Raw genomic sequence first — 19547 nt, forward strand, 5'->3', positions numbered from 1 at the left:
GTTAAAATCTAAAATATTATACAATTGAAAATACAAATCATATAGTTATGTCCAAAATACAATTTTAAAATGACAAAAAAAATTAAGTCACTGTATTTCATTTTATGCTTTGTAATTGCATTTTGACATTAACTTAATTAATATAAAAATACAGAACTTATTAGAGGACTTTGAAGGTATTATCTTATAGCTTTATATTTTGTACTTAAATAATAATAATTTTAGATGTACCTTGTAGATACAATTTCTTCATAATCAGCCACAATATCTGATAAGTTAAATTTGCTAACTTTGGCAATTCTTTTCATTATTGACCTTCTCATCTACAAAAAAATTTTTAGAATTTAAAGAAATGCACAGTTTATATTTTAAGATTAAGTATATACGATGCTACTGGTGTCACTATTTTTTACTCCTAATTTTTTCAAGCAATGAATGGAAAGGGGAATTAGGTAAGTGAAAGTATGGTTCTGTTTGCTACCATTATTAAAATCACTCCTAACGCTCTCATTAATGTCCCTCTCATCTCTTTTTCCACCTAACTCTCAGTATATGTGGACAGAACGAATCTTCACCGAAGATGATTATCCTGTGAATGTGTTTCTACAACAGTCACTTGTACACACACAAATCTTGATTCACAAGGAAATGTGGTCACATTTCTGTATTTCCTTTGAGTCCATCCTATTCTGACCTTAAGCTCTCATTCTGTCAGCTTGGTAAGATATTTAGTGCTTGAACAGAGCCAAGCCCCTAAGCCCTTGCACCTTGCAGAACCCACAGACCTTGGTTCCTCCAAGGACTCTGAAATTCTTCTTTTTAGTCTGAGGAAATCCCTCCCTTTCTCCCCTAACCCCATGCTTCACAACAGGTTTAGACTTTTAGAAATGAAACCAGGAAGAAGTGTGTCTGGAGGCAATTTTCTTTCTGTTCTGCCACAAATCATCCCAAAGATAATGTAACCTAAAGCCTAATGATCTGCTTAAATTCGATAGGAAAATGGGGTGATAGGAGAATGGGAAATTATAATTCCTAAGAATTACCCTGCCATGTGGGGAACAAATTGTTTCCTTTGCAGGTGAACCGCGCCCCTCCTCCCTCTGGCCCCATCAGTGTGCTTGAGGCTTCTCACTTGTGCTCTCTCTCTCTGTCTTTCTCTCTTTCTCTCTCCCTCTCCCTTGCTCCCTTGCTATCACACAGACTGAGCTCCTTGCCGTTCCTCCCATAGGCCACGCATATTCCTTCCTCACAGTTTTCACATGTGGTTCCATTAGCCTGGAATGTTTTTCTCCCAAAAAACCTCCATGGCCAGCTCCTTCAGTTCACTTCAGGTCTTTTGCTGAAGCGTTAGCATCTTGAGGGCTTTCCTTGATCTAAGGAAGGCTTTCCCTTATCTAAAATCACACCTGACCCCCCCACCCCCATACACACTCCTGTCCTCTCTTCCTACTTCACTTGTCATGGCACATATCACTTTCTAACATACTCATGTTCTGTTCATTATCTGACTTCCCCCACCAGAACGACCTCCTCTAGGAGGCCAGGGATTTTAATCTATTTTGTTTACTGCTGTAATTCCAATGTCTAGTATAATGACTGATTCACAGCAGGTGCCCAATAAGTATTTATTGAGTAAATTAATGAAAGGGACAGGTTGAGGAGAAGCACTGGCCTCTTAGATGCAAATATTTCAGCAAAACTTTATCTAGCAATCCTTGAGACTGCCGGGACTTTACTGCTCCAGTCCCGGCCTCAGCCACCACTGACCCCAGCAACACAGCAGGAAGTGTAATGCATATAACTCACAGTCCCTCCCACAGCAGGATTTAGACACCATGGCCCTATTAGGCCTCCAGTGTCAAAGCAGGATTCCAGTACCTGTAATTAAAGTAATTATCCCTTAAACCTGTAGTTTTAAACTATCCTGAGATAGCAAAGAAGTCTTCACAAGGAGGTGAAACCCAATCACACAATGTTTTTAAAGCTCCTTCCCAGGATTCCTATATGAAGGTCAAGCATCCTCAGACACTTGCTCTCTTACCACATTCCTGATCTTTTGCTGCCCTCCCTTCTGGGCTTCCTCATACACCAAAAAAAGAGAAGGCATAAGAAGGATATGTATTCTCTTTTCTTTTCTTTTCTTTTCTTTTTGTGGTACGCGGGCCTCTCACTGTTGTGGCCTCTCCCGTTGCGGAGCACAGGCTCCAGATGCGCAGGCTCAGCGACCATGGCTCACGGGCCCAGCCGCTCCGCGGCATGTGGGATCTTCCCGGACTGGGGCACGAACCCATGTCCCCTGCATCGGCAGGTGGACTCTCAACCTGCGCCACTAGGGAAGCCCTCTCTTTTCTTATGAGTAAGAACACCTCTTTATTTCCTAAGACACAAATATCATTATTAAATCACATCTCAACTTAAAAAAATATATATGGAGCTAATGAAGAAGGTGTAGGAGGGGCAAGAGTGAGTGGAAAAAAACGTCTGCCAGCAATAAAGAGGAGGTGCTCTTTCAGGCTACAATAGCTATAGTGGTCTGCATTTCCACCACACTTCCATAGGAACAGAGTACAAACTAGCATAGAACTTGAGGTTCTATCTTATTTGCCCCTTACTTCAGAAGTAAAGCAAGGCAGGCATTTTTATTGTCTGTTTTTATAGAACAATAAGGCAGGACTCAGTGCATAGATTACCTGCCCAAAGACAAACAGGATGGTCAGAACAGGTCTTCACACACCTGCCTAGGGCTTTTCTAGTCACACAAGGTTGCTTCTCTCCTGTCTCCACGAGGGAATTGTATGTACCTCTTAGATCTTTCCATGGCTCTCTGCTTCTTTTCAAGTTACCCTAAAAGGCTGCTCTGGTGCCCTATAGCAAAGCCTATAGATTCTACTCTTGCAGAAGTCTTAGAAACCTCCTCAGCCTGCAATTTTATCCCTTACTTCATTAATTGTTCAAACGTTTCTCAACATTTTCTGAGTGAAGAGCACTGTGCTGGGCATGATGGATCTATACATATAGTCACTGGAGCGATGAGGGGTCAGTGGAAAGAAATCAGGGGTGAAATTCAGTGAGGGATTCCACCTCAAACCTGGTTTAGGCTTTGTTACGGTGTTCTGTCTCCTAGTGGCTCCTCCATCCCTTTGTCCCGTGAACTGCTCTGGTGTACGGCATTATGAGTTATTAATAAAACTAGGGATTCTGGCAAAATGCTGGCGTACTTCCCAAAATGAACTTTTAGGGTCAAAAAGAGATGGGAAGTCTTTAACGTTCATTTGTAAATGGAAACAGTGGGATATGCTTTAATAATGAGTTTGCTGTCAATTGAAGTAACTGCTGCATCAACAATGTACATCAACAGTGTACATTTACAGATGGTCAGTAACTAACTCTGAAAAGGAAGTCTGAATAGAACAGAAAACCTCTCAGTGATCAGAAAGAGGTGATGAGTAAGCAAGTCTGTCCATCTGACTCTCTGGGAAGAGTATAGTACTGTGCATCCAGCAGACCAGTTTTCACAAAAGTAAATTCAAACATATTGATAAAACTATTCTGTTGTTGTTACCTTTTTCAGAAAATTGGCAGAATTAATCCTTTGTGCGGTAATAGAATTCATATCTGAAATGGACATATCCTTCTCTATCTGACTTTCATATTCCTATAAACAGAGAATTAAATTAGTTTCACTTCTTGAAGGTAACAGAGTTTAGATATGATACACTGCAATAAAATATTAACTACTCATTTCAGTTCATGTGTAGGAGATATTGGCAACACTCTGGAATTGAGAGGAGAGGATACTTCTTTTAGATTCTCCCAATGAGAATTAGCTAAGAACACATATTTTGTTTGCTTCTAGGAGGAGGTCCATTCATCTTTTAAAACTGAGCAATGATTGAGAAAAAATTTGCGATTGAGAAAATTATAAGAAAATGTAAAGACGATTGAGAACAATTCTTCATGCATGCATTTACCTGGTAATCACTAGAAACAAAAGAAATGGAAAGTGGTAAGAGTATAAGGGTCAAGAGAGTGGGATTTGGAGGCCATAGTCCTGGATTCAAGTTGGCCCTGCCATTTATTAACTTTGTGGTTTGGGAAAAAGATGATTAACTACTGCAGACCTCAGTTTCCTCTTTTGTAATAATTATAATATTACTGTTATTAATATGTCACAGGATTGCTGTGAGATTTAACTGAAACAATATCTATAAAGTGCATGGCATACAGTAAGTAGTCAAAATATGCTGGCCATAATCAATAACTTTAATTTAACATCCAGCAGTGGGTCTAAGATTATTTGTCAGGATGCTTCATCTATGTAATTTAGAATAAATTGCATCTGTTATAGCTGCATTTGTGGGATACGTTCCTAACTGCACACTGAAATCATTTTACATTATAGAGAGCATTAAAGATGACACAAAAATTATGAAGTATCTCTTACCTTAAGTAGATAAATTATCTGAAAGTAATTTATTTGTTTTTCTAATTATCCACAAGAAATCTTGAAATTAATCCTGTTGACAAGTAACATTTTACCTAGGGATATATTATATTACTATTTCATATCACTTTATTTATTTTAAAAGTATTAATTTATAGGAGTTACTTAAATACTCTGGATACTAATTTTTATTAATTAATATATAATTTGAAAATATCGTTTCCTAATCTGTGGGGTTTAAACTTCAATATTATCAAGTTTATTAATGTATTTCTTTATAATTTATAATTTTTGTGTTTTGTTTAAGAAATACTTTCCTGCCCAAGATTAAGATATACATTTAAAGTTTTGCATTTCATGTGTAATCTTCATTACACATAGTATTTATTTCTTTTGTGAGGTCTGAATCTAATTTTACACCGTTCAAAAATGTTTTATAATTTTCTCCATCAAGTTTTTGTACATGTTTTGTTCAATATATTCCTATGAATCTAAGAGTTTTTATTGCTACTGTAGGGTGTATCTTTGTTAAGTTACATTTTTAGTGGGTTTTTGTTGGTGTATAGAATGATATTTATTTTTTGTTTTTAATTTTTCCTCAAGTTTTTCAAACATACAGAAAATTAGAAAGAATGTTAAAATCTATGTACCTACCCTTTAGATTAAGTAATTAATATTTTGCCATATTTGCTTAATCTGTTGCTTTTGTTTTCTTTTTTTTGGCTAAATATCTCAAAGTATAAATTACAGACACCATGACACTTCATTCCTAAATAAATACTTCAGCATGAATCTCCAAAAACTAAGGACACAACCACAGTGCCATAATCACAGACAACAAAACTAACAATTTTCCAATATATCTACTATTCAATTATCAATATTACATAATAGTCCAATATCTAAATTTCACCAATTGCTGTTTTTTCACCAGTTGCTGTTTTTTCACTATATATATATTGTATATCTCCATATATATAATATATATATTCTTTTCAGATTTTTTTTCCCATTATAGGTTATTACAAGATATGGATAAAGTTCACTGTGCTATAGAGTATGCCCTTGTTGTTTATTTATTCTATATATAGTAGTTTGTATCTGCTAAGCCCAAACTCCTAATTTATCCCTCCCCCACCCCCTTTCCCTTTTGGTAATCATAAATTTGCTTTCTATGTCTATGAGTCTGTTTCTGTTTTCTAAATAAGTTCATTTGTATCATTTTTTTACATTCCACATATAAGTGGTATCATATGATATTTTTTTCTTTCGTCTTATTTTATTGAGAACAAACTTTACATGAGACAGCCAAATGATGGCTTTACAAAATTCTAGAAAATTGCTACTGATTCCAGCCTGGAAATTCCTAGCAAACCTAATACCATCAAGGGATGTATGTGTATGAGCACATAATTGCACAGCTCTCTTTTTAAGACTTTGTAATGCATTTCCTAAATTGAAGGTGATATCATATGGTATTTGTTTTTCTCTTTCTGACTTACCTCACTTAGTATAATAATCTCTAGGTCCAACCATGTTGCTGTAAATGGCATTATTTCATTCTTTTTATGGCTGAGTAATATTCCATTGTATACATATACCACATCTTTTTTATCCATTCATCTCTCCATGTACACTCAAGCTGCTTCCATGTCTTGGCTATTGTAAATGGTGCTGCTATGAACATTGGGGTGCATGTATCTTTTCGAATTAGAGTTTTCTCTGGATGTATGCCCAGGAGTGAGATTGCTGGATCACATGGTAACTTTATTTTTAGTTTTTAAAGAACCTCCATACTGTTCTCCATAGTGACTACACCAATTTACATTCCCACCAACAGTGTAGGAGGGTTCCCTTTTCTCCACACCCTCTCCAGCATTTATTTAATTTGTAGACTTTTTGATGATGCCCATTCTGACTAGTGTGAGGAGGTGCCTCACTGTAGTTCTGATTTGCGTTTTTCTAATAATTAGCAATATTGAGCATCTTTTCATGTGCCTGTTGGCCATCTGTATGTCTTTGAAGAAATGTCTATTTAGGTCTAAAAATGATGACTTTTTAAAGAGATCAAAATGCAACAGAGAGAAACAGTTGTACTTGCTAGCCAGTTGGCCCACATTCCAAATTTGTCTGATTGTTTCTTTGTGGTGTCATTTAACTTGTTCCTTTATTCCTCATACTTCTTGTAAACAAATTAGAGGAGGAGGACAAGGGGGAGGAGAGGGGGGAGTAAGAGGGAGGGAAGAGGAGGAGGAGGGGGACAGGCTGAAGATGTCTCCGGGCATGTGGGATCTTAGCTCCCCGACCAGGGATGGAACCCGCACCCCCTGCATTGGAAGGCGAAATCTTAACCATTGGACCACCAGGGAAGTCCCTTGGGCATTTAAAAGGAGCATATTTTTTCCTTCCTTAACTCTGTTAATGTGGTAAATTATATTAATAGATTCCTTAATTAGATTAGCTTAGCTCTGTTATCTGGAAATAAACCCTACTAGATTATGGTGTATAATTATATATTTATACATAATATATTGCTTTTTGATTTGTTAAAATTTTATTAGTAATTTCACATCTATGCTCATAAGTGAAATTGACCTAAAATGATCATGTTTTGCTTTCTTTGCCCAATTTTGGCATGACGGTCATCAACCTCAGAAAATGAGTTGGGTTGCTTTCCCTCTTTTTGTGTTCTCTCAATACTTTGTATAAGATAAGGAAAGTCAGCAAAGCCCCTAGTTTCAGAAGCAGAAATTCTTCCTTTTTTATGAAGTTATATCCTCAATTATGCTGAGCACTGTGCTTTGCCCACAGTAGCTTACGTACGGAACTGTAGAATTGAATTCAATCATTGAGAGAAGCAGGAGGAAACTGAATAACTTTTCAGCCATTCTAAGCCAAGGGCTTCCCGCTGCAGTTTACTAACTGAAATTCCTAAGGTCTCAAAACAGATGAATCACAATTAAAAGCTGAGCAATGCTTTCCAAAGCCAAATATCAATTGGTCTGTTTGTGAATACATATATTTCTACTCACCCATGTTTGTGAAAATAATGAATAATCTGCAAATCCTATGACTATTATAGTCATATGTGCTAACTGGTGGTGCCATGATATTATCATTGAAAAATCATTGACTTGCATTTCCTCTTTCACCTCTGAGCCACACCAAAAGAGATTCTCAGACAATCCACTTGGTTCAGCCATGAGTGTCCTCCCACTATTACTTGAGTTTTAAATGTAATGAGTCCTGTATAGTTTTGTTTGTGTCTCCTCTATGTTAGGGTGTAACAGCTAAAGGATGGCTGAGTGGCAACAACAAGAAAAAAACATAAACCTTTTTATAAGTAACTTTTACTATTTTTAATATTAAGTGGCTTGCTGCTATTTCCCTTCAGTCCAGAATCGAATGAAATCAAATATCAAAAAGTTTATCCATTTTTTATCAATTGATAATAATTCACCAAAGTTAATAAACCTGTTATAACCAATTTTAGTATAAGGCATTCACTCTTTCTGACTCATAAGATGTATAAACCTCAATATCCTTCATCAGCATCTGCTATCTTTAAGTTGGCTGACATCACCCTACAGTGGTAATTCTACTACACAGGCATTTTCTTCAGAGATGGAACATTGGTTTCTTCCTTCTTGAACCATCTCTTTGCAAGCACAAGTGTTAGGATTAGTACAATTGTTTTTTCCTACAGGAATTAGCTCTTATAATTCCATTCTTTTAAGCCTAGTGGAGTGCTGGTAAATGTTTAACAGCCAGTTCTCTGGGAGTGGGAGGGGAAGCCCCAATTTGCAGCATTTGTTGATTTATGGTGTAGACATTCTCCCAGCAATACATTTAAAGCAACCAACATGAAATCACTGAAGGAGGAGCGGGGAAGAGATGCACACAACAGGCTCTTACCAGCTGGTGCCAGCAGGCTCCAGCGCGCCATCACTACACAGCATAAGATGAACTTTTCTTTCTTTCTATTTTCCCCACATTTTAAAGTTTCTGAAATTGAGATGTGCTTTATAATCAAGTGTAAGTTTAATGTGGTAGTGTTTCTCTCCATTATCCCCCAAAGTTGCTATTAAATTGGTGATACATTTTACAATAAAACCCACAATATTTACATAAATTTATAATATACTTAAAAGAGTCGGGCTGTGAAATAGGTTGTTGGGACAACTAAGTTGCAAAGTTAAGCTAAGGACTTTCTGAAATTTGGGAGAGCTATACATTTTTAATGCCTAAAGAAAAGGGGATCCCAAAAAAATCAAGAAAGAAAAATTCCCATGAAACAAGCTCGACTTAATTGTGAAAGAGAAAGTATTATCAACATGGACATGACTGTTGCCTATCTATGTCCAACATGTTGCCTAATATGTCCAACAAAACATATTGTTTCAAACAACTGAATATAGCAACAACAAAAAAGAGACTCACAGATATAAAGAACAAACTAGCGGTTACAAGTGGGGAGAGGGAAGTGGGGAAGGGCAATATAGGGGTAGAAGATTAAGCGGTACAAACCATCATATATAAAATAAGCTACAAGGATATGTTGTACAACAGAGGGAATATAGCCAATATTTTATAAATAACTATAAATGGAGTATAACCTTTAAAAGTTGTGAATCACTATATTGTACACCTGTAAAACTTATATAAATATTGTTCATCAACTATACTTCAATTAAAAAAAATTTAAGAGGGGAAAATTGTTGTCTACAGATTATCAGTTTAAAAAAAAATTAAGATAGATTTAAAGCAGCAAAACGTTAACTTATCATAGAATAAACTATATTCAAATAGAAACCAAGTACCTGGAAGAGTAAATCTGGAATCTCTCTGTCATAGAGAGGCATTTGCGGCAGAAGGAAAACATCTAATTGACCTGCATTTCTAAGTTGCAATAGCTGGAAACGTTTACTCTTTTTCATTTCCTCTTCAGAAACAAAGTTAAATTCATCTTGCAACTGTTTGAGACGAAAATACTTTGGAATATCCTGTTCTTTATGTTTCATGTACTATAAAACACAAATAATGTAAAGTCTTTACTTAAAATATTAATTTTTTGAAATTCAAGAATTATTTCAAAACAGTTTTTCCCCCTAACTGTGAGATATGAGAGTTGCAATAGAAATAGGAAATGGAGCAACTGAATCTGTACAGAAAATCTGAAAAAAAAAAAAATGCAGAATCCGGCCTATACAGTTTCTCAGCCTTTTCCTGGTCATGATTTATACAGAAAATGAAAACATGTGTACTGCACAGCGGGTTAAAAGATGAGAGTTTTTGTGTCTGGTTGCCCTATGAGTCGACAGAGGCTCAATATTTCCATACACATGTAATCAATTCAGCACATCAGTTGAGAAGCTCTGATCTGAAGAAACTTAATTGCAATAATCTATGCATGCACTGCTTTATTCAATAAATGTAAATGTGAGTACATGGTACATGCAAGGAAAAGTGCTAGCTGCCATAAGAGAGACAAAGATTTACTAGTTGTAGTTCCACAAGGAAAGATAAAGCACATGAACAAATAACTAAGGTAAAAGGCAGAATGGTATTAGAGCCATAAGAGTTTATAAAAAGAAAAAAAGTTAACAGGACGGCAAGGGAAGAAAAGCCCATATCTAACTGAGGTTGCCAAGGAAGGATTTACCCAGACTTGCAGGGTGGGTAAGACAGCTGCTATAGGTGCGCTTCTAAACAGAGGGAACGACATGAATAAAGGTATGAAGAAAGCCTGTTGGAGCACACACAGCAGTTCAGTTGGCTGTAAGGAGGAGTAGAAGTGAATAGATAATAGAGTCTTTGAAGGAAGGAGTGTGTCTATAAATCATCTTTAAAATCCTCAGCATTTAATAATATGGCGGGCATTCAGTAGATGTACAATAGATGTCAGCCTGGATGCAAGATGTACCAAGCAAGGGCTGCTAAATAGTGGCAGAGTACCAATCATCAGGCCTAAAGTAGTAATTATTTCAGTTGCTGAATTTCTAACTGCCTTACAATACTATAAACTGTCTGAAAATTCTATCTGTCCTCAGATTTACTTTTAATGCCTCCTAATGCCTAGAAAAATACACTGCAAACTGTGGAGGAGTATGAGTGTAGAGATTAAGAAATAAAATATATTTACAGTACAGATATTTGCTATAACTTACCATAACAAATTCCATTAAATCAGAATATTCTGGATTATTTGGGTCAATTCTGACCTCATTTGCCCATTCAAAAAGCTTCTGTGCATTAATAAGCCATGGAATTCCAGGAACACCTCTTGCATCTACATCCCTAAACACACTAACATAAAGGAAAATATTTTGTGAACTTCTATATAATATGCAGGTGATAAATCTGTTATATGGGGTAAAACCTACCCATTCCAGGTATTTAAAGATAAAGCTTATCCTGTGTTTAAGGATAAAATAGAAGGTTTAGATGTGATATCTTTCCTGGTTCTTCTCACTTTCTAACTGTATCATAGCTTTTTTTTTTTTTTAACATCTTTATTGGAGTATAATTGCTTTACAATGGTGTGTTAGTTTCTGCTTTATAACAAAGTGAATCAGTTATACATATACATATGTTGCCATAGCTCTTCCCTCTTGCATCTCCCTGCCTCCCACCCTCCCTATCCCACCCCTCTAGGTGGTCACAAACCACCTAGCTGTGTATCATAGCTTTTTGATAAATGTCTACCCCTCCCTTAAGAGACAAGTAAGCTTCTTAAGGGTAAAGTCTGTAAATATTCATCTTTGCTATCTAAAGTCCACAATATAAAAAGAATCTTTAGGCTATATCTTTACAGTTGAAACATAATATAGAGTATGTAATACAATTAACTGGGAAGTAAGGGCCAGAAGAATATCTTTGGTCATATGAGGCCATCTTCAGAAGTTAAGAGAGCTATAAAAGATGGGCTAGACTCATAATGCATCCTTAGTGACCTCAACTATAGGCTAAGTGAAGAAGGAATTCAACCCTAAACAGTAAGGGTTTATTTTCAGCCATCAATTATCCCAGTTATTTAATCTCTCTCTTCATAGATAATTTGTTTCATCATGTAGAATTAGAGCAATTTGGACTAGAAGATTTCTAAGATCCTTTCTGTAAAGTACTCAAGAAAAATTCCAGTCCATAAACTAGGATTCCAGAAATACAGTTCTGACTCAGATTCAATAATGTCAACCCAAACATGGACATACATTTTACACTGTCTACTTTCCATCAGTATCTATTCATATTTTTACGATGAATCTTTGGAAGCTATTGCTAACAAAGCCAATGTATGGTATGATAGGATGTTAAGCAAAATTACAAACAGATAAAGTTTGAGTATTCTTCCTTTCTTTAATTCCTATGTCTGCTCTCATATTTAAACTGTTTTAATGTCTTTGTCATAAGAGATATCTAGGGCCTGACACCCTTAACACCATCATGTAACAAATTTTCCTTCTCATGGGAAGATTCTTAGCCCAGGTCCCCTAGAGAACAAAGGCTGAGGTACAGTTTAAATGTCAATGAATAGATTAGGGAGAGAAACTTATCCCATTATAGCCTAAAAAATTTAGGTTGTAATTGTATTTCAAGGTAGTCTCCAGATTTCTGCCTCAGGTTGTAATTGTATTTCAAGGTAGTCTCCAGATTTCTGCCTCAGGAAGTAATAAAGACCACAGAACATTTCCTGCCCTTGCTATATTGATTCCCCCAGCTGGCCCTACAGGTGTTTAGCTGTGGGCTACGGCAAAATTCCTCAGTCATCTGCACCCCCTCCTTCACAACCAAATGCTAAGCAAGTAATATAATTCAGTGGTATTAAGTATACCCACAGTATTGTACAACCACCATAACTATGTACTTCCAGAATTTTTCATCATTCCAAACAGAAATTCTGTACCGTTAAACAATAACTCTCCATTCCTCCCTCCCCTCAGCCCCTGGCTTTGTCTCTATGAATTAAGCAAAAAATTTTAAAGTTACCAGGGAGAAAAGACAATGTACAAAATACTAATGTTTAGACTGATGGCAGACTTTTAAACAGCTATGATAAATCCCAGAAGATAATGCAACTACAGCTTCAAATAGGGAAAGTAAATATCAGCCTCAAATTTTATGCCCATCTAAACAATTATTCAAGAAGGAGGAAAATATAAATACATTTTCAGATCTACAAAGACTAAACAAGCTTGCTAGCCATGAAAACTGAATCATGAAAGGAGCAACTTTCAGCAAGTAAATCCAGAATGAAAGTCGTGGGAGGTAAGAAATGAGGGCAAACATAAAAGTCAATTAACCACATCAGAAAATAATTAACTAGTGAGTGTGAGAAAAACTGTTTTATGTTTTAAAAATGTATTAAACAAAAACTCTAGACAACATGGGATTGGAGAGGTGTGCCTAATGTTATACTGAAGCATTCTAAGATCTTCTTTTCGTTCACTTCTTTGTCTCTGGCTCTGTCAGTAGTTGATGAATAAATGAATGAATGAGTGAGTGAAACAGTGAATGAACATACTTTCTTTGTGCTCTCCTTTGGCTCCATGCTCTGACTCTCACAAGTCAATCTTGCCTTTTGGAGCACCCATCCCGTTCCTAGAACCACTGCTCCTCACCAGTCCTTGGGCTCCCACAACTGTAGAGGAGGAGAGTTCTGTAACTTCCTTCTCTGATCTCAGAGGCCCCAACTGTAAAGTTTTACTTCTAGTTCACTTTAGAAAGGACTTTGAACTTTGAAAACCTCTCCTGCAATTCATTCCCTGTTGAAACCTGTCATCTGTTCCAATCTTGCAGAATTACTCTCAATCTTTTATAAACTTGAGTTCCCAACTAACAGGAACTGTTAAGTGCAGCATCACAGAAGCCATGAGACAAGAGACTTCAAGAGGCAAAACAAGGAGGACAGGCCAATGAATATGTCCAGAAGGTCCCTGGTAGCCTTCAGGAATAACTGAGTTGGGTTAAGGACGAAATGTGTGAATTAAAAGTAGAGGCAATGTATGCAGACCAGTAGACCACCCACATGAGGACTTGGGCGAGAAAAACAACCAGAAAGAGTTTTCAGGGTTTAATCAAATGCTTGGATTTTTCTTTGTTTCAAAGCACAGAAAGCTTCTTGGATACAAAAGACTTATAGCGTAGGAAACGGAAAAGTTGAAGATAAGAAAAGGATATAAATATGTCAGCAGAATCCTAATGGAGACGAAGGAAAGTTCCAAATTACTTGTATAAAAGCTAGCTTTAGAGTGAGGAGAACAAACACCTGACTCCAAGAAAAAGGCAAAGAATAGTATGATGAGGCAAAGATTAAAAATAGCTGCAGTGGGGACTGTGCTAGGGAAATACTAAGAAACACAAGAAAATAATGGTTCAGCGTATTAAAAGCTTATTCACTAGTTCCAAAATGAATTACCCTTATTAATTGTCCATTTTTCTCCTAAAACACCCTGCACAGCCTACCTCACTATCAACATCCTGCACCAGGGTTATAATTTATTATGTTTGTTGCAATAAAAGAATTGCACTTGTTATAATCCGTGAACCTATGTTGACCCATCATTATCACTCAAAGTCCATGATTTACATTAGGGTTTACTCTTGGTGTCTTACATTATATGGATTTTGGCAAATATATAATGACATGTATCCACAATTATAGTATCATACAGAGTAGTTTCACTGCCCTAAAAATCCTGTGTGCTCTGCCTGTTCATCCCTCTCTCTTCCTAACCCCTGGCAACCACTCACATTTTTTACTGTCTCCATAGTTCTGCCTTTCCCATAATGTCATATAGTTGGATATAGCCATGGTTTTTTAAAAAATATGTGTTTAGATGGGGAGGGGAAAGGCTATCTTCTTGTTATCATCATTCACTAATTTTTAAATGATGGGATCTTTTGGTCCTTTATATATACCGTCTTACTCAAACATAGCACAATAGGTAAGCCAGCATTATCATCGTTTTTATAGAATTTTACTTTACTTCTAGTAATCCTGTTTGTGGATGTGGTCTAGCAGTTAATCCCAATTCCTCTAGGAAGTCCTGGGATATAGATGAAATTTCTATGTCCAGCAATTTCTTCCAGCAAATTGATAATGCAAAAACTGATTCTTTCATAATCCAGAATGACTGGGAGATATAAAGGTCCCAGAAGTAAAATCCTTCGGAGTCTTGGCCTTTGCCTACAGTTTAAGGACTGTGGAACTGCCTCTCTCATCATCCATGTGGCTCTAATCCTAAGCATTGAAGAGATACATTCTCTTACATATAAAGATACTTATTGTCTTAGTAGAGTGATTATAAATAAAATATATAAATATTTTACATATTTATAAATACAAATAAAGCAACATCCAAGTAAACTAAACTGTTTCTAGAGTTTTCCCTTTTGTAGGTCTTGTGAGATGCTTTGCTGAGGACTGGCATTATTTTTCAAGCATAAACATTTATTACCTGCAGTAAGCAGATCTTAATGACTGTGACATAGGTGTCAGAGGAACACCATTTTCATCTAAGGCCCATGATAGAGAATAGCTTAGTTTTCCTGAAGTCAAAAGACAAAGTTCTTCAGTTCCGTTTCCCTCAAGAAGAAAGGGCACATCTATTTATAAAAGGCATTAAAAACAAATGAATATTTGAGCACATTACAGTTTTTTTGCAGACTTTTACTTGTGGAACCTCAGGAACACAAAGTTTATGTTGACCATAGGCTCTAATCTTAGAGCTCTCCCTCACCTCACATCTAAGATCCCTCAAGGTAGACTGCTTCAAACAGACTACAAAAGAGAGAGGAACATATTTATCTGGACACAGAAGTTTTTAACCCATTCTTTCTGGGAGTGGCTGCCAGCAAGAAAAAAATATTGGCAGCAGAAAAAGAGCTACTGTGTGTCTCCTTTCCTACATTCTTGAGCATTCCCCCTCTCCTCATCTTCTTTCTGTCTTCAGAGAGCTTAACGATATTCCTTGAAACTTCTGCCAAGTTCCTAGTGCTCCCTAAAATTTTCACTTAAGTCTTTTCTCCTGGGTCTCCACAACCCTATTTTCTGCTTCATCTGGACTCTGTCTAAGCAGAGTCCATTACAGAGTCCATTACAGAGTCCACTACATTCCTCCCTCATTTTCTGTTCTCCCCTGGTTCCTTTGCCTATTTGTTTTCTTCTCTCTCCTCCTTGCTCACTCATTCATACTCCCTTTCTTTTTACCAGCTGGATGCAGCAACTGCAAACCCCTAGGAAGGTGAAAGAGAAGGGAGCTGGGGGAGAAGAGAAATGACAGCATTCTGGCAGACATGCTAACTTAAAGTTAATTGCAGGAGGAGTGAAATCAATTGAACAACAATAAACAAAAACATCACTTCTTCTTTCCTCTCTCCTTTACCTCTTCCTTTCTCTCTTTCTCTTCCTCCCTCCCCTATTCAGTTCAAAGATGAATCAACCTGTCCTGGAGCATCTTTAAGATTTACTAAAGGATAGGCAGAGGCAGAGCAGCCTACGCCTTCAGAAGTGGAGCTCACGTTCCAGAGAGCATAGTGCCCTTGTCTCAGATGTCCCGGGAAAAGCAAAGGGGCTAATCCCGAATTTTAGATATCCCAAAGATCTGATTCAAGTCAAAGTTTTAAAAATTAGTTTAACGTCTGGAAGAAGAACGTAATTCATTTTTAACCTAATACTGTAAATATAGGATTCTTTATTCATATAAATGACCCAGGGTCATTTAGGATATGGAACTCATGAAGAAAATAGGAGGGAAGAAACATTTCTAATAAACTTACTGCTTCCTACTTCTCCATATGCAGGTATGACCAGCTTATCAGAGCTAAATTCTACATATTCCAAAACAGTTTTGCTTTTTAGCTCTGTGTTTTTAGGTAAGGGTAAATGTAGTTTTGCCAGTAAGCTTGTCCTTTTACTTATTTCATAAACCTAAATATAAAAGAAATGGTTGATAAATCACTGAAAGTACAAAATAGAAAAAGAACTAAAATAAAGATCATCACTAACATAATTCTTTTAAAAATACTAGAATGTAAAATAGGTATTGCTCTATAGCATTTGATCCACATGATTGTGAGAAAAGTAGATAATCCTAGGTGTTTAAAAGTATAATGCCTTTTACTGGTTTCAAAGAAAATCAATTGAATAAAAGGATTACAAATACAGTTCTGTGAATATATTACCTATAACACAATACCCGAATAACTTACTTTTGTGTAGCACTTTTAAAATTCTTTATCTCATTTAAACCTGATAAAAATTATAGGAAATAGGTATTATTCTTCCCACTTTGTAAATGAAGAAATGGAGTCTCTATATGAAACTATATTAATTTTTATTAAAAGTGATAGAAACCCAGGTGAAGTGCTTAAGAAAAGGGGAGATGTGCTGGCTCATGGAATCCAAGGACAGGTTAAACAAGCTATGGGGCAGGGAAGGGAGGAAAAGTCCCAGAATGAGTCAGGGAGGTGCTGAGTAGAGTGTTCCATAGATGTCCACTGGGTACTAACCCAGGTCTTCTGATTCTGTATGCTGTGCTTTCTACTATAGTTCCATCACTGCCATAACTACAAACCTAAAGTTTTTTCAATAGAAAAATCTTATTTTGACTTATACTGTGTTATCAGTGTTTGGGGAAACAGTGATATGTGTTCTAAGAAGAAGGAAAGGGACGGGGGGGGGGGGTAAATGCCCCGTGAAAGATTAAAAAAAAATGTACCAATCAAAAGGATAGTTGATTAACCAAGAAAGCAGGGGAAAAGGAAAGACAAAGAGGCAAATATTTTTCTGGTCATCTAAATACTGTCCCTGTAAGAGTGAATTTAACCCAACACATTGGTCCCTTTGACAAAGGCTGCCCTAATACAGAAATGTTTGTAGGGGTTATAGCTAATGGACTTAAAGTATTTAGGTCTGTGAAAAAATTTTCTTACTGTAAATTAGTAAATTGACTAACTAAAAAGAGACAACGAACTGATAAATACATTCAGATATTGAATTGGCATTCTGATTTTACACATCGTCCTTGTAAATTTATTTAGGGTATGTAGATGCATTCTCATGGAACTGTTAAATCCAGTTTCTGAGACTGCACAGCTGGAGGCCAGATCCTGGATGGTAGCAAATGTAAAGGTAGCGAATTCTACCTGGAATCTCCCCAGAGACAGACTTGTCTCCTAATGGAAGCTATCAACACCACTGTGTGGCTGAGATGGAGTGTGAAGAATGAAAATAGGCATTGTAAGTGGAGAAAGTAGAATATTCAAAACTCTAAGTAGGAAATTGCAAGAATGTATGGAAAAAACAAGCAGTTCAGTTTGGCTGAAGTGAAGAAAGAGTAAAGAAGAATAGTAGGAAGAAAATTATAAATGTAGGTTAGAATGTTAGTCTAGGGCATATAGATTTATTTAGCAAGTTTTGCACTGCTAATGGTGCAACTTATCCCTAGATAGATTCCTTTCTTTCCCTGCCTCTTGTTTTGTTAAGATCATGTGCTAATTCATGGGATGATGAGGGATTCAAAATACACACTTATCTATTTTGGGAGGGGGCAGATTTTAAACTTCAAGTGGTTGGATTATTATATCACAATTTATTTTAGGTACAATAGTAGGAAAGTGTAGTCAGTATATTTTTTAAATAAAAATTTCAACAGAGGTACATTTTAAGATGATAGTAACTTGACAGCTCAGATGAACAAAATGAATACAGCTTTTGATCAGGGATAGCACAAAATTATTTTAGGCATTGAAAAATAACTTTGATTTAGATTTGTAATAATAATCTTCTCCCCACACCTCAAACTCCACCCCACACTCACATACACAAATCTTTTTATTTTTACTTTTATTTATTTTTATTTTTTTGTTGGGGTATAGTTGTTTTACAACGTTGTGTTAGTTTCTACTGTACAGTGAAGTGGAGTTCTCTGTGCTATACAGCGGGTTCTCATTAGTTAACAAATCTTTATTCCCTCCTAACTTTTCTTTCAGCTCTAGGTACAAGTTTAACCCTTATATTAACCAGCAAGACTTCTTGTCTAAACTCTTTTACTGTCTCTAATTTTTCTCCATCATCCTATTTTCTTCTTCTTTTAGTGAAGGGATTCTTATGGTGGGGTGTTTGGGCAGGAATCAGGGGTCTGCTGTATGTGTGTTCTTTCATCAGATTCTTAAAGGGATCCAAAATTTTTTTAAAAGATGAACAAATATATCAAGAGACTGATATCACCAAGTTAAGGTTGGGGCAATTTGGAGAAATCATTCAACACTTACAATAGCTATACTACTCATAGTTTAAACAACCCTCTTCCACCTCACTAACAAATGAATAATAATGCTGCACATCTAGGGTTGGCAAGAATTTTAGCAGGATAGAAGTATTTAGAACAACTACAAATCAAATAATTTTGTACTTACAGCTATTAATAAAAGACTATTGATGAATTATAAATATATTATTTATAAATGTCTATCCATATAGATCAGTCATCTCAATATAAAAGAACTTACTTATCACATATAACAGTAACTAACAAGAAATTTAAAATTATGTATGTCATAAAATAAGATACAAAATTAAATGACAACGGCATACCTCCAAGCAAATTGTTTCAGGCCAATATATTAACTGAATATTGAAAATTTGTTGAAACATGACTTTAAAATCAAACTGTAGGGGAGATACTGAAGTGCAAGAAACTTGTTTATTGTTGTATAATATTTTAATAAAATATTTAAGCTTCTGAATTTTGGCTCTCCTCTTTTGTTCATGCCTAAAAATTAAATAAACCTTTATTGGACCCTTGAAAAGCAAACCAGATATAAAATATTATTCTTTTCAAAATGTACCTCAACATGTTAAAATATGATCATTTTAGAGGACAAATAATATTTGAGCCCAATAACATTTGCCTATATGTGGATAAAAGCCTTTCCTACCCCTCAAATGTTTTTTTAAAAAGACATTCACTCAAAAATACAAAAAGAACTAAAATTAAGGTACCATAAATCATTCAGCTATTTTACTAAATTATAACTTAAAGAGATTATAGCACTTACCCATTATGTCTCATGAGAGGAGAAAGCTGAGAGACTTAGGAAT

The 19547-nt window shown here is 36.0% G+C and overlaps 1 protein-coding gene across 1 annotated transcript in view; it reads right to left on the minus strand.

Annotated features, from left to right (window-relative positions):
- The window catches only part of CC2D2B (coiled-coil and C2 domain containing 2B), a gene marked incomplete at both ends in the record, with an annotated part of 92566 nt that overhangs the window by 37040 nt on the left and 35979 nt on the right, over window positions 1-19547 (minus strand). The window contains 7 exons of the mRNA XM_082854110.1: window positions 232-323; window positions 3563-3655; window positions 9265-9468; window positions 10612-10750; window positions 14902-15049; window positions 16223-16373; window positions 19041-19218. Coding sequence (XP_082710236.1) covers window positions 232-323; window positions 3563-3655; window positions 9265-9468; window positions 10612-10750; window positions 14902-15049; window positions 16223-16373; window positions 19041-19218 — 1005 coding nt within the window. The remainder of the gene's footprint in view (window positions 1-231; window positions 324-3562; window positions 3656-9264; window positions 9469-10611; window positions 10751-14901; window positions 15050-16222; window positions 16374-19040; window positions 19219-19547) is intronic.

This window comes from Leucopleurus acutus, assembly GCF_964270905.1.
Source record: "Leucopleurus acutus genome assembly, chromosome: 14".
NCBI lineage: Eukaryota > Metazoa > Chordata > Mammalia > Artiodactyla > Delphinidae > Leucopleurus > Leucopleurus acutus.